Below are 16,331 nucleotides of genomic sequence, written 5' to 3'. Positions count from 1 at the left end.
AATGTGGCATCAGGATTGAAGAAGACGCATTAACCACCTGTGATATTCAAATGTTACAACCTTGCTTGCTGCAAGTGAAAAGGACTTAAAATACTTACTGAAGAAGATCAAAGATCACAGCCTTCAGTATGGGTTGCACATCAAGAAAAAGAAAACAAAAATCCTCACAACTGGACTAATAACATCATGATAAATGGAGAAAAGATTGAAGTTGTCCAATACTTCATTTTGCTTGGATCCACAATCCAAACCCATGGAAGCAGCAGTGAAGCAAGCAAACAATATATTGCATTAGGCAAATCTGCCACAGACATCTTGAAAGGGTCCAAGAGCAAAGCTGTTGGTTTGAGGACTAAGGTACTCTGACCCAGGGTACGTAATTTTCAATCATCTTATATGCATGTAAAAGCTGGACAATGAATAAGGAAATCCATTGAAGAATCAATGCATTTGAATTAATGGTGTTGGAGAAGAATATTCCAAGTGCCATGAACTGTCAGAAGAACATACATATGTATGTTGGGAGAAGTATAGCCAAATGCTCCTTAGAAGCAACAATGGTGAGACTTGGTCATCTCATACTTTGGACATGTTATCAGGAGGGTCCAGTCCCAAAAGAAGGGCACCCTGTTGGAGAAATGGAGGGTCAGCGAAAAAGACAAAGACCTCCCCCAATGAAATGGATTAGCACAGTGGCAGCAACAGTGAGCTCAAAGGTAACAACAGTTGTGAGCATGGTACAGGACTGGACAGTGTTTCATTCTGTTGTGCTTAGGATCACTATAAGTTGGAACCTAACAACAATTCCTAGTTACACTACAACAGCTCCTACTTACACTGTAATGATAAGATATGTGTAAAGTGCATAATACAGTTTCTGGCATAGGGTAAATATGATATATGGTTTTAAAATAAGTACTTTGAATTAAACACTGAGTTTTGGGATATGATAGTAATTGAATGCCCCTGCCATAGGAGAGCTGGGATCTTTATGGGAGTCAGACACATAGCACATTTCAATAAAATGCAGCAAGTGTTAGGCAGAGGTAGACCCAGGGCTCTGCATAAGAATAGGCAGGTGACCAAGAACAACCCAGACCTTCCAAGCAGTTCTCTTATAGGCCTGAACTGATTATGAAAGGATAAGAAAAACCCGAATTAACCATAATGGCCCAAACCGAGAGCTAGCCTAACTGAGATTCATCAGTAATTTAATTCAGTTTTGTACTGAAAGCTGGCTGCCAATTTCTCTAATATCTGCTTCAAAATATTAAGAGAAAATTACGATAGTTTTAGTGTAGATGATGTTCTTCGCCAAGGTTTCACTTTTCTCCTTTCTCCTAAACTATAAACTTATCACCATTCCTAGGACATGACCCACTGAGGTCTCCCTAATTAGATGGGTGAGTTTCCCAGGCAATATAATCCAATGCAATTAAGGATATCTTAGGACAGGCCTTTGCCATGGAGAAAATGCAAATTTCAATCCAGTTCCACCCTTTTAAGATGAGTCTACTCTCACAAAAAGGATCCCACTATCTAAAGTATTTTTAGGAGACCTGGATACAGAGTCCCCTCACAGCTTTACCTTTGTGCTTTTATTGGCAGCAGCCTATATCCCTCAAGAAGCACAAAAATCCAGCATGTGTGTCAAATCCAAGTCCTAAAGAAGTTGTAATCTGCCCATACTGAATACTAAAATATCTCTAAAGGTAAAGATCCCAAATGTGAACACAAATCTGATGTAAAAGCCAAAGGATACGTAAACTTTGCCACACCGATTTTGCAGTTTATCTTCCTTAACCTAAACAAGGCTCCGTATAAACAGCGAGAGGTTCATAATCATAGCTTCAAAGTATATTTTTATAACAAGAAACTGTTCTTACATCCTAATGTGGAAGCAGGATAATTGCATAGTTCTGGCTAGGACTAGTAATAGCCCAGGAACTTCATGTTTGCTTAGAGTAAACAATACTGTAGTAGCATAAATGGATAAACTATCTCCCACAATCTTCAAAATATCTGGAAAGCAAAATAATATGAATATGGTCTTCTGTATCCTGTTCAAGCTCTATCAAAATATCTTCGATGAATTGTTAAAGTGATTGTTGGACCACAGATAAAGAACTTGTGGTTTAAATCATTCTCCACCTCTGCAGGAAAAACCATTCTGTCTCCTCCTCTCTCAACTACTGAGTTCAGAGGTCAGCAGATCTCTCAGGGCAGAAATTGTAAACCAGGAGTTGGCAACCTTTTTGTAAAGGACAGGCAAGTAAACAGTTTAGGCTTTGCGGGGCATAAAGTCTCTGACACTTATTTTCAACTTTGATGGCATATGGAGTATAGTCATAAACAAGACATCAAAAAATGGGCATGGCTGTGGTTCAGAATGTCACCTGCCATTTGTTGATATCAATATTATGATCATGAAATTCTAAATGTTACTAGTATTTTGTGCTATCTTTTTGATTTAGCATCAAACAGTGATCAACTTTAGGTATTATTTTGAATATATACTGACCTTTGTTCAAAACTCAGCTACTTATTTTGAATATATACTGACCTTTGTTCAAAACTCAGTGGGTAAGTTTAAAAAAAAAGTCTTAATTTCTCAGAGCTCCAGATTCCTCATTTATAAAATAAGATATATAATAATACTACCTCTCTGGTTGCTTATTAAAAAGATTATTGGTGATGATGGAGATCCTGTACTTATTCTAATGCATGATTCAAAATGAGCATTCAGAATAGGCCATTATAAATGTAGCATAGTCAAAGTTCAGATCAAGACAGGGTTCATTGTTAATGATCAGGATGAAGCCTGATAGAAGGGGAGAGAAATGTAGAACAGAACTTCAAATTTTCAAAAGTTCCAGATTTAATGGACCCCTGGAGACTAGTGGAATTTTTGAAACTATTGCCCTGAGATAGTCTTAAGTCTTTAAATGAAACTACCTCCTCATATCACTTTTAGCTAAATAGTAGGTTCTCCCATAAAGTTATAAATATCACTCTTAAGGACGGCGCTCTTTAAAAAAAAAAAAATAAGGTCAACAAATTCTCTAAAGTGTGAATGGGGGTAGATTCTGAAACTAGGTTAATGGTAACGGAATACCCAGACTAGAAATAATGAGAATGTCTATGCGATGTGAAGGGTGGTGCACCCGGTACCACTGAACAATATGCTCAGAAATTGTTGAGTGAGAACCGGTTTTGCTGTGTACCTTTCCACTGAAAATATGATAAAATATTAGTTTTTAAGTATTTAAAATTCAGGAGTACCTCACATTCTTCTTCCTTTTCCTGTTAACATACTTTTTTTTTTTTTTAAGTGTTTTCATTTTTATTAGCTGAAAGGATAAGAAAAACCCAAATTAACCATAATGGCCCAAACCGAGAGCTAGCCAAACTGAGATTCATCAGTAATTTAATTCAGTTTTGTACTGAAAGCTGGCTGCCAATTTCTCTAATATCTGCTTCAAAATATTAAGAGAAAATTACAATAGTTTTAGTGTAGATGACACAACAACTAGAAGTGGTGTTTTGTTTGTTTCTGTGATATCTCAAGTCTTCTGAAAATACTAGGTGTGAGTTTGGAATGTGACTTGCATGAATTAAAACCTAGACTTGAAAAGGAGAGTGGAATTTATAATCATCAGTGTGATTATTAATAAGATTTGAGATCCAGCAAGATAGTTTAGGAACACTACATTTCTTTGTGGAATAAATGTATACAGAGTTGAGGATTTTCTACTAAAACAATTGGAATTACTTAATTAGCGCATCAAGAAATCAAACTAGGGAGACTGGCCCTGGAGGGAAGAGTAACCTTGCAAGCTACAATTACGTGGAAAATTTTGTCTTTGGCCAGACTTTTTTTTTTTTTTCCGTGAACTGTTCATTGTAAAATGAGAGACTGGAAAAACAACAGAAACATATCACACAGAGAGAGTAAAGGTCAAAAGCAACAATGGAAAAAGCAGTGTGTTTTTACAATTTTGGTTACTCCACCCACTTCTGCTTGCCTGTTAGGAATATTATTACTTCTTCTTGCCATCACAGAACAATACTCTGACCTCAGCAAGGACTGTGTCTCCACAGTCCAAATTGTCTATTCCTCTGGTGAAACAGAAATGACAGTAACTGCTGATCACACAGAGGGAAGGATCAATTCCAGTAAAATGCCATTTTATCTGTGCTGAAATAAAAGTATATTTAAAACCTACCTGTTACTATTCACTATATAGTCCTGGCTAGAACAGTCAGAAACTTTCCTGGATAGGGGTTAGGTTTATGTTTAAAAGTCCTTACTATTGCTCTCAGCCAACTCTTAGCCCTGTGACTAATATTTTAATCCTCCTTGGGTAATATCCTTTTAAAACATTATTGTTAAATTCTAGCTAATTTCAATACCTTTTAAATCATCAAAGCAGCCTTGTGTAGATTTGCTGTCTGCGGCTTTCAGATCGGTTTCCTCTGGGTTGGGTTGGCTTCTTGCTCCCACACTCCCTGCCAGCTCTTTCCTCTAGAATGTTCCTTAAGCTCCCAGCCACTGCATTTTATTGGATAGTCTTTGCTAGGTCATAAGAAGCCCTGGTTTGGTACTGTAAAATAATCATGGACTGCTAACAGCGAGATTACAGGTTCAAATCCACCAGCTGCTCCTTGGAAACCCTGTGACAGGGTCGCTTTGAGTACAAATGGACTCAACAGCACTTAACAACACTAACAAAGGAGCCCTGACGTGCTATAGGATTAGCACTGGTCTGCTAACTGCAAATCAGCAGTTTCAACCCACCAGCTGCTCCTTGGAAAACCTGTACAGGGTGGTTATGAGTGAGAATTGACTCAATAGCACTTAACAGCAACAACAACAAGGAGCCCTGGTAGCACAAGATAAATGGTTGGCTGCTAACAGAACGGTCTGAGGTTCAAACCCACCTAGTGCTTTATAGGAGAAAGACCTGGCAATTTGCTGCCATAAAGTTAACAGCAAAGTAAACCCCACGGGGGCAGTTCTGTTCCATAAAACATGGGTTGCTATGAGATGGAATCATTTTGGTAGCATCTAACAAGAAAACAAAAACCAAAACCACTGTTGTCTAGTAATTTCCAACTCATAGTGACCCTGTGGTGGTGGTGGTGGTGTTAGATGTTCTGATTCATAGTGACCCTGCTGTACAGGGTTTCTGAGGAGTGACTCATGGGTTTGAACCACTGACCTTGTGGCTCAAACTGACCTTGCAGTCCAGTGCATTATCCTGCAGCACCACACCAGTGACCCTATAGGACAAAGTAAAATGATCCCATAGGATTGTGGGGGGTGGGGGGACTATAAATCTTTACGGAAGCAGACTACCTTATCTTTCTTCCAAAGTGGGACTGGTGGGTTTGAACTACCAACCTTTCAGTTAACAGCCCAGCGCTTAGCCCACCATGTGACCAGTGTTCCTTAGCAACAACAGAGGAGCTGTTATTTCAACAAAAAATGTCAGCAGAGATTATATGGCTCTTACGCAAGTGCAAGAAGAGCCTCAAGAAGTTCTTGGAAATTTTGAATTAAAAAGTAATGGAATTTTCCCATGAACATGTAGAACTCCCTCATAGGCATCCCCAACAGATTTTAATACTTTGTATAGAATTCCCTTTTAATATTACCTTTAAATTAAATAAGAACAAAATAGGTTATCTGAAAGAGGTAGTATTTTAAAGTACAATTGCCCAGAACCTACGTTCTCATCTTAAACACCTTCATCTCTCTTATCATCTAACTCCCTCCCCCATTTAATCAACAGAAGATCCAGGAGGTCTGATTCCAAATAAACCCTCAAATCTATCTGTTTCCTTGCTTTCCTCGTACCATCACCTTCAACCAGGTGAGGGAGCAGAGAGTCCAAAACCAAACTCCTTGGAATCCCATCCCTGCCACTATCTGCTGTGTGGTCTTTGCATGTGATGCTGTGAGGCAGCAACAAATGATTAAACTGATCCTCCCAAGTCCTGTGTTATATAACCTGCAGTGCTTTGGGGTTACCCTCTGTAGGTCCTTTAGGGGCATGCCCTCCAGGTTGTCAGTCATTGGTCAGCAGCAGCCACTTGGTGGCATTTGGTCTTTAGTCCTGATTAGTGTCTCATGACTTTCCTCATGGCTTAAAGTGTAGACTTTGATGACCCTTTTGAGTAAGATATTTAACCTTTCTGAGTTTATTTCTTGATCTTGTGGGATATTTATTTATATCTGCATTTATTTAAAAAACAAAAACAAAAAACACTGTCTTTGGTAGCTTGAAAAATTGTGACTTCCGATAAAACTTATCAGTAAGGGGAGGCCAGCTGCTATCCAAATGTATGCTGTGAACTTGATAATTCATTGTCTTGGCTGCATTAGAGTACTGAACTATTTTTCATTTGCACATTTTGGAAATGTAGTGGTGATAAGTTCAAAACCACAGATTGATTGATTGATTGATTTTAATAGCTTACCTATCATACTGCTATGAAGAAGTTAGTATTGTGGTGTGTGGCCAGTCTCCATTGCTGGTCTCACATGCCTGCTGCATCAAGGAGGAGTGGTGACTAGACAACCCAGTGTCTGATGAAAGACCCAAAGCCTTTCAAGAAGGAAGGAAGTCATTCTCCAATTATTCAACAGATGCATTTTACTGTCATGAGCTAGGAATGTCCGGAAAAGGCAACTGGTCCAGCTATATCATTACTGTCAGAACAACTGTCTTAAGCAACAATACTTAAAATCACTTTTGGTCGGAAATCTCCAATATATCATTTCTTTATATATTCAATAACCTTGTGCAGCAGTCCAACTTGTTACTTTATGTGGAAATACATTTCACAGCTATCGTATTTCCTCAGCTCTAAGTCTTCATCAGTTGTAAAATGCAGTACTGATTGAAAGCAATTTGGAGGAAATTTTAAAAAGAAGAAAATGGAATGCTGTATTAAATATATACAAAAATCCTGATTTCATTAACATTAAAATGTGAAGAAAATGTATTTGATTACAGGATTATTTTAGGGTTGTCAAAGATGATTGGTAATGCTGCCCAGGCATTTTTCCAGGGGAAAATCATGGGCACGAGCTAAAGGAATAAAAAATCTGTGTGTTATATATAAATGCCATAACTGTTATTAGATGGTCTCATGATCTACCTTTACCTTGATCACTTTATAAACCTTTCATAATGATTTATCTTTGTAGACCATCTCACATGTGTTTTTTTTTAAATGAAGGAAGAAAGGAACTATCTGAATTTACTGTGCATTCAGGGTTGTTCTGCAAAGAATCATCTGTAACCAAGTCCTGTTTGCTTCCTGAATAGCTTCTGAAGTTTTCCACTTCTCCCTATACCCACTACTCAAGTTCTGGCCAGCATCTCTCTCTCTTTGTCTTCTCTGTCTTTGCCTTTCTCTCTCTACTTTTGCCTCTGTTTCTTCAGCTACAACAACAATCCCCAGCTCCATATAGTCTCCATGCCTCCAGCCTTTCCTCCTTTCAGTCCAGTTCCACACTACAGTCAGGCTATCTGTCTGTAGTGGTAGACTGTTAGTCTTACTTTTCTGTTTAAAAACCTTCCACTAACTCCCCATGCTTCTTAAAATAAAACCCATTTTTTAATGTGACTCACAAGGCCCTTTCAGGATCTCTTCACTCTTGGATCTAACCTTCTATGGTTCAACAGATCTTTCAAATCTTCAGCAGTCCCACATTCCTTATTTGCTCGGTTCTCTGCTGACAACATCCTCCTCCCTCTTTCACTAGAGGCTAATGTACTGTTTATCCTTAAAGTCTCAGCTTTGCTGCCACTGCCTCCCTTGCTTCTCACATCATTCTACTTACTGCTAAATATAAGTGTGTACAACTGAACAAACAATTGCTTTATAATCACCCATCTTTCCTAACCATCCATGGTACCTTCTCCCCTATAAGCTTCTTGGGTGTAGAAATTCTATGACTATCTTATGTCTGTAACATCTGACATAGTGGTTGACACCAGAGAGGCCTTTAATAGATAATGAATGTTGATATCATTTACTTCTGTTCAGAGAAATGCTTGCAAAGTAATCTGATCAAACTATCTCACTTCTAGAATATATTTCTTTTTTAATGATTCTATTCAGCCCCACGTAACTTTTCCCTTTTATTTTCCTTTCATTCACTCTAAATTATACTAGGGCCAAGCATATGATAATTATTTCAGTCAAGCCTGACTTTACCACCCATCATAATTGTATAATTAAGAAACTTTCTAGAACGTGTTTTTCTTCAATGCTGGTGCCCCTAAGAACTGAGCAAACCAATGAGGAAGCAGTAATTTTGAAGGTGGATAGGGAGATGGGAGAATGTTGTTCACATAAACCAATTTCATGAGTTTCAATATTGAAGGAAGAAGCCTGGCAATGCAGTGGTTTAAACATTGGACTAATAACTAAAAGGCATATGGTTCAAGCCCGCCAACTGCTCCATAGGGAAAAGATGAGGCAATCTGCTTCTATAACGATTTACAGCCTCTGATACTCCATGAAGCACTTCTACTCCATCCTGTAGGATTGGTAAGAGTTGGAATCAACTCAACAGCCATGGGTAATATTGATGGAAATTGAATGGTTGGAAAGAATAAAAGGAAAGAAGGCACATAATAAAGGGGCATATTTCATCTCTTGTTTTATAGACAAGGTATTTGTTGTTAAGTACCATTGAGTCAATTCCAACTCATAGTGACACTGTATAGCGTTTCCAGTAAGTAGCTGGTAGGTTTGAACCTTAGATCTTGTGGTTCGCATTCCTCTGCTTATCCTACAGTGCCACACTGGGAGTTCATAGTTACTTGTTACTCTTATTTTATGAAAACCCTTTATCTTGTTTTCCTTTGGTTTCTTTATATTTTGCTCACTGAGATCAATTTAAGCTATTTCATCAAGTCTCCATATTTAAGAAGCCAGCCCCTGCATTATACATGAAAGGAAGAAAGTTGTCTCCTGCTGCTATTGCCATTAGGAGCTGCTCTTGCACTCATCCTTTGCAGGGCTAACATTGCAGCAGTGTGGTCCTATCATCACTGCATCTTCTACCAGCTGCACCTTGAGTTAAGAAAGCCAGTTCTGCCTGTTAATTGGACAGTTGTGTGTTTTCTGTGTTGCTCATTGCGGTGTCAGGTCTATAATTGCATCCTTTTGGAAGATGCCTCAAGCAAGATGTCATAGCCTAGCCAAAGTTCTGTCTGTGTCTCCTGGCATGTACAAAGCCCCATATGTTTCCACGCTAAAGGCATTTTTCTGTTGTTGTTCTTATGCAGTTAGCATGTTTGTTTAGTGTGCATTCCTGCCTTCATCATTTTTCACAGAAGCCTGTTTAATAACTCACCAATTTTGGAAGCTCTGCATTAGATGTATAAAATAGATCATTTAAAATACAGGTGTATGAGACTGTGAGTAAACTGTGAAGGAAATGGGCCACCTTCCTAAACAGCACTCTTTGTTGCTTTTTTTTCCCCCTTGAATTATCAATTTTAGGTCTGGAGTTCAAACTTTGCCTCTCAATGCCAAGGTCCACTACAACTATGCCAATTTCCTGAAGGACCAAGGTCGGAACAGGGAAGCCATCTACCACTACAGAACGGCACTCAAGTAAGCAGATATCTAGTGCTGGCTGCTGTGCATTTCAAATCGTTTATTTCACTCACCATCTCCCAGTGTGTGGTGGATTTGCTTCTTCCTCTTGACAGAGCAACGGACTCTGATCTTTAAGATGCTCTTCTCTATGAGGTTGCAGACAATAAATATATTTATTCTGGAGTCTGTGGAGACATAATAAGTAAGCATAGTCTCAGAATCTCCATATGTGGGCAAGATCAAGTAAGTGAATCCTCCCCTTGCAGAACTGAATGCCATGATACTCACAAAACCCTTTTATAAGAGGTTTCCATACTCTTCAGATTGGCATGCTTTTGTTGAATTTTCTGATATTATTCCTTTTGGAAATGCTTAAGATACATAACCAATCCAACATGTATTTCACTAACACTCCAATCAGTAAACTTACTTTGGCATCATTTTTAACTGATGTGATCTTGAAAATTATCCTTTGAACCAATGTTCTGCCTAAGTGTATTATTCATCAGTCACAGTTGTTTATACGTTAAGGTAATACTCAGTATGGTAAAAATATGAAACCATACTCACCAAGTTAGCTATTAGAACTTTCCCAAAGATGGCAAGAAATGTAAGTCCACAAATGAAAAATTACAACAGGTTTTTAAGTTGAGAAATAAGAATTTTTATTGAGGAGTAGCAGTTAATTTTTAAGATTAAGGAAATGCATTTTTTAGTTAGGAGAATGTGTATTACAATGTTTACAGTGCATATGCCGGTGAATAAGATTATGGTCAGTCTTCAATTTTTTCTTAATATTTTCTTGTATGTTCCAGATGTTCCACAATAGACATGTCTACTTTTTCAGTAAGGAAATGCCATTTTTAAAAAGAGATGTTCTTTCAAAGGTGCATTTAGGGTATACTTTGGCTTTAATGACTGATTAATGTTTACTGACTTTAGGTGGCACCTTTTTATTATGAATTGGATGGAAGTTACAGAGCAGGTCATTTTCCATTCAACAATTCATATATCCTCTAGCCGGTTAACTTACCTTGCCTCCTCCGACCCCTGCTGCTAGTAACCATCAAAGACTGTTTCTTTTACTATGAAAAACTTTTGTTGAATTATTACAATAGTGGTATTATACAATATTTGTCCATAGATGGCATTCTTGAAGAGGAAAAAAAGAAGAGCAAGTTGACCTGAAAAATATAGGCTGTAAGAAATTATAGCAGTATTTATGTTTGGTTTATTTCATTATAGCAGACTATTTTCTGTCAAGTTCAAACAGTTAAGCAAGGCAGACCTAAAGACACAACTTGGGACAAAGGTATAAATTAAGCAAAATTTACTGGCAGTAGGTTTTGCAAATTATAGTGGCTGGTTGGATGCTTCCTGCTTCTTTCTAGTGAAGCAATCAAAATAAATGTTTAAATCCGTAACTATGTTCCTGGAAAAAACACATACACTTGGAGAAATAGTGGGAGGCAGAGGGGGTGGGGTGGGGGTTGGCAAAGCTATAAGTGTACTGCATAGTGATTAGTGAAATGTGCTATTCTCTCAGACCAGGCTCAAAATACTTGCTGCTTTAAAGTGTCATCTTTTTTGTGTGGTGGCCTTTTTGTGAACTCTCAATGGACGTGGGGTTTTTGTTTTGTTTTTATTGGCACTCTTTGTCAATATTAGAGAGAAAAGGAAAGGTACTGAAACTATTCATTATTTTTGATGATTGATTATCCTAAGTGATTGGAAGATTGTCCTTATTTTTATATTGTTGTTTCTTTGTGAACTTTGCTGAGACAGGAATTCCTCTCCCTCCCCACGGCTCCACCCCTACTTCAACTCCAATGTGTCTAATGCTTTCCATGTTTGCACACAGCATAATGAGAGTGATTAGGGAAATATGGGGTGAAAGGTGACTATTCGCTGAAATCAATTCCAACAATTATCCATTACTATTGCAATGATTGTATAGTCCCAAAGGCAGTAGTGAAATTAGTCATTAGAGTTGTATCTATACTAATCTCTCTTTGGCTAGTTTTACAATTTTAAATAGAAAACTACATTAACTTGGCAATTATATATGATGTGAACCTTTTATTTTCTTGAAATTTCATATTTTATTTTAAAATAATACGGAAGTACCACAGACTTACCCTCATTTTGGTTTAGCTCTTTTATGATATTTCTGTAATGCAGAGAAAAGCTCCTTTGTAAAAATGCTGCAGCTAAGGATATGTATTCAGTGTAAGACACACATCACCATAGAACAGTATCAGCACCCTTCCTTAAATCCACAGCAAACACAGTGTTAGCTTTGCTTTCCTGAGGGGACAGTTCATAATTCTACCTATTGTGGGTATATACCTATTGGAATTATATATATTGGAGAATTCAAAAACAATGATGGATTTGCCATATGCCTCTACAGCTTTCAGACTCAGTCTGTACTCTGGGAAAGTTTCTACCATTCCACCTTAGGTGATCAAAGTAGAAATAGAAAGTCCAAAGACTATACAACACCTCGGCTCTTCTTACACAAAAACATCCATGGAATGCCTCATTCAGTAATCCCAAATATCAATTGTGACCCTATTTGAATAAAGTGCTAAAGATGTTGTTAATGTGCATTGGGCCTGTGGTTGACTGGTTGATTAAAGGAACAGTAACATTAGTGAGGTACACATACCTTAATAATCAACTATTTAAGATCAAAATAGCTTTTACCCAAGGACAAAAAGTTCAGATGGATTAGGAAAGAAGGAGGAATGGAAGCAGGAATCATAGGGGAAACTTGGAATAAGTGATATTACACTGAGAGGAATACAGTCAAAGAGATGAAACAAAGTATGTATAAATTGTTAACTATAAAACTGTTAAAATTGTGATGACAAATCATCCTCCCACAGCACTCTTGACTCATACTTGGTTTGATAATTCATCGCAGTTGCCACATGGAACTCAAACATCATACTCTCAGTTATGGGGTCTATTAGGGAAATGAACAGGATCAGAAAATGCTCAGGCACAGTTGTTGCAGTCAGCTGCTAATAAATGCCCATAGGAAATGCCACTCCACCATAAGCCTCAGCCTGAAGGCACTCAGCTCTATGTCCATGGGTCAGTAAACTTAGCTTCCCCACTTCATTACCTGGAGGCATTCCATTCTACAAGCAAGCTTCCTGCCCAAAGCCACACAACTTTTCTTGCTCCATAGACTTTTAGCCCTGTGCTCTGTCTTGTGCTCTGGTTCTTGTTCTTTCTGCTGCTACTTTTCTGCCACTCCTGTGATGTCACAGTTTTCTGTCCCTGGATCGAAGAGGTTCAACGTGCAGGGATCTCAAGGTTCCAAGGACATGCTGTCCTGGTTCTAGTACTTTAATGGTAGTGAGATCCCCCTCTCCTGCTTCTATGATAGTTCCAAGTTTTCACAATTACATTTAGCTCTGTTGACATCCAGGAATCCTCGTGTGGCCATGGAGGATAAACACTGGAGGTCAAGGTTGGTTTGAATTGCAAGGTCAGCAATTTAAACTCATCAGCTCCTATACAACGGGTGGTAAACAATCTGTTTAAGACCTGCAAAATCATTTTGTCCGGCCCTGCCAAGGCAACCACAGTTCCAGCCATCACATTAGGATTATGTTGTTGTTAGGTGCCATCGAGTTGGTACTGACTCATAGCAATCCTGTACACAACAGAACAAGACACTGCCCAGTCCTGGGCCAACCTCACAATTGTTGCTACCCCTGAACCCAATGCTGCCAGCACTGTGTCAATCCATCTCGTTGGGGGTCTTCCTCTTTTTCTCTGACCCTCCACTTTACAAAATATGATATCATTCTCCAGTGACTGGTCCCTCGTGACAACATGTGGGAAGTATGAGAGATGAAGTCTGGCATCCTGGCTTCCGAAGAGCACTCTGGCTGCCCTTCTTCCAACACAGATCTGTCTGCACTTTTGGCAGTCTATCATACTTGTAATATTCACCTCCAACATCATAACTCAAATGCATCAGTTTTCTGTGGTCTTGCTTATTCACTGTCCAACCTTTGCATGCAAATGAAGTTACTGAAAATACAATGGCTTGGGTCAGGTGCACCTTAGTCCTCAAACTGACATCTTTGCTCTTCAGCATTTTAAAGAAGTCTTATGCAGCAGATTTGTCTAATGCAATGCATCTTTTAATTTCTTGACTGCTGCTTCCATGAGTGTTGATGGTTGATCCAAGCAAAATGAAATCTTTGACAACTTCAGTCTTTTCTCCATTTTCAACATTGAATGTTGTCCGTTGGTCCACTTGTGAGGATTTTTGTTTTCTTTACATTGAGTTGCAACCCATCTATAAAATGAGTACCAGACAACAACTAGTGAAAACTATCAAACAATGTCAAACACCACATTCAAGGCCTTGCATCTGCAGCTTTCAGCTATTCAAACCAAAACAACTGGAACAAGCTACACATCTACGAGATTGGCAAAGAAATGCAAAATGCTTAAAGGCTATATGTGAGATTCTTTAGTACATGGAGAGAAAAGTGATTCAACAAGTGGTTATATGATAAATAGGTAGTTTATAAATAAGAGTGATATGTTATTAGGGCTTTCAAAGTAAATGGGTTTTCTAGCCTTACGGGATACTGTTGAACTATAAAACTGAATTCGTTAATGTTTTCTACTTTGTGATATTCTTTTGTCACTGTATCTGCTTGCCCTTTTTTCTTCTTCTTTTTAATTCTGCCACACTTAATGTTGAAGAGAGAGAGAGATCTAGGAGTTATTTTACTGTTTAAAAAATGTTCCTAGACATGTATTACCTGTTACTAATACAGACAGTACATGTTTAGTACTTTTTTAGCCCCTATTCTTCAAAGAACTCTTGGTACTTCAGTGATTTTTACTGATAGACCAACAGCTGAAAAGGCTATGCTAAAAAACTCCAGGTAAATGCAAGACACACCCATTCTTCTCCTTCCAACTGCTTGATCTTCACTTTTGACATCTCATTAATATAGATTTCAAAACTTAGCGTTGGGAATTTTCTCATCCATTTGGGGGTACAAAGGAAGTTTTCTGGAAATTCCATATAGCCAGATTCTCTGGTGAAGTTGGTTTTAAATCCAAAGATTTGAACGACATTCCCTGCACATAAATTCATTTTTTCATCCGCTCACTGTCTCTGTTTCCATCCAGTATGATTGTAGTTATAAACATGTGCATTTTTAGAAGAGTTACTAATTTATGTTTGTTTTAATATTCAAGGACTGCTGACATACTGGGAATGTAGTAGAGTATATGTAAAACTTGATAAAATGCAGATGTTGAAGGAATAATGAGTGTATTGTCTTCTAATGCTTTATGGTAGGACTGTAGTATAAGCAAATGAGTCAAACAACTATGTAAATCACATATAAAAACTAAAAATGAACCAAGTGAGAAGGATAACTTCCAGGCAGTAAATATCTTTCTGTTGTAACCTGTTACTTGAGGGAATACTAGTGACTTTTTTCGAAACAGGATGTAAAACTTGTTCCAAATTTTTCTTCAGTCCTGCCTGCCAAGAACTCAAATGTAACCCTTCCCAGGTGTATATTGGCAGGTATGTGTGCTTGATCTCAGAGTACACAGGTGACATAAATATGGATGACAACTGCTAATGCTGGATTCCTTTGCATTGTTTACTCTTCTATAATGAGGACTTAAGGGGAGGATCTGTCTTTTTGAAAAAAACAAGTAGTGACTTCCTACTTATCTCCAAATACATGTCAAAAAAGAAGGGTGCTTGTGATCCAGAGGGGAAAGATGAGACTTTCTGCTCCCATAAAGATTTACAGTCTCAGAAACCCTATGCAGGGTCACTGAGAGGCAGAACTGACTCCAAGGCACACTTCCACCACCAATGTAGACAGGCAAGAGTTTTTACAAGTGACCCACTGAGCTGTGTAACCATTTTTGTTTATTTCAAATCAGATATATTTGTATTATTTGTCATTCATACCATCCATCCATACCACATTATCTGCTGTATCAGGTAGACAAAACCAAATATACCTGTTTTGTTCTAAAACAAAACAAAACTAGTGGGGAATCATGAATTGAATTGTTTGCAATCCTTGAGTATTTGATTTCAGCATAAAATTTCACTGGCACATTTATTCACCAGTTTTCCAATGTCACACCAATTCTTTTCATTGAGTAAGAGTCTTCTGATTAGTATCTACAAAAAAATAACACATCCACAAGTACAATGCTTTGATTATCAGAATTACTATTTCAAGGAGGAATAAATTCATAAAGGTACTTACAAGGGAATTTGAGTTGGCTATCTGAAATTTTTCTGATTTTGCTTCCCTAGTCTTTTACAAAGAAGCATTGGTGGCACTATGAGTTAAGCATTTGGTTGCTACTGCAGGGTCATAGTTCAAGCCCACCAGCCACTCCACAGGAGAAAGATGAGTCTGTATCTACTCCGATAAAAATGTACTGTCTCCAAAACCCTAAGGAGTTCTTCTATGTCCTATAGGGTCTCCATGACTCAGAATTGACTTGATGGCAGTAGGTTTTGTGTGTGGTTTTGAGTGTTTTACAGGGATCTCATTCACAGCTAGTTTAAGAACAGTTTTTTAGCTACTTTTTTGTGTGTTTACCAAGTATTTGCTTAGGTTTTATAGGAACGACAACTCTTTTTCATACTCATATTGTATCCATTTGCAAAATATGTA

At 38.0% G+C, this 16,331-nt stretch overlaps 1 protein-coding gene across 1 annotated transcript in view; it reads left to right on the top strand.

The window, feature by feature from the left end:
- The window catches only part of TMTC1 (transmembrane and tetratricopeptide repeat containing 1), a 373,612-nt gene that overhangs the window by 274,653 nt on the left and 82,628 nt on the right, over positions 1-16,331 (top strand). The window contains exon 9 of the mRNA XM_006866973.1: positions 9,529-9,642. Within this exon, the coding sequence (XP_006867035.1) occupies positions 9,529-9,642 (114 nt within the window). The remainder of the gene's footprint in view (positions 1-9,528; positions 9,643-16,331) is intronic.

Source organism: Chrysochloris asiatica, unplaced genomic scaffold, assembly GCF_000296735.1.
Source record: "Chrysochloris asiatica unplaced genomic scaffold, ChrAsi1.0 scaffold00098, whole genome shotgun sequence".
Taxonomy (NCBI): Eukaryota; Metazoa; Chordata; class Mammalia; order Afrosoricida; family Chrysochloridae; genus Chrysochloris; species Chrysochloris asiatica.
The sequence above is the reverse complement of the archived record's forward strand: the minus strand, read 5'-3'. Positions and strand labels throughout refer to the sequence as shown.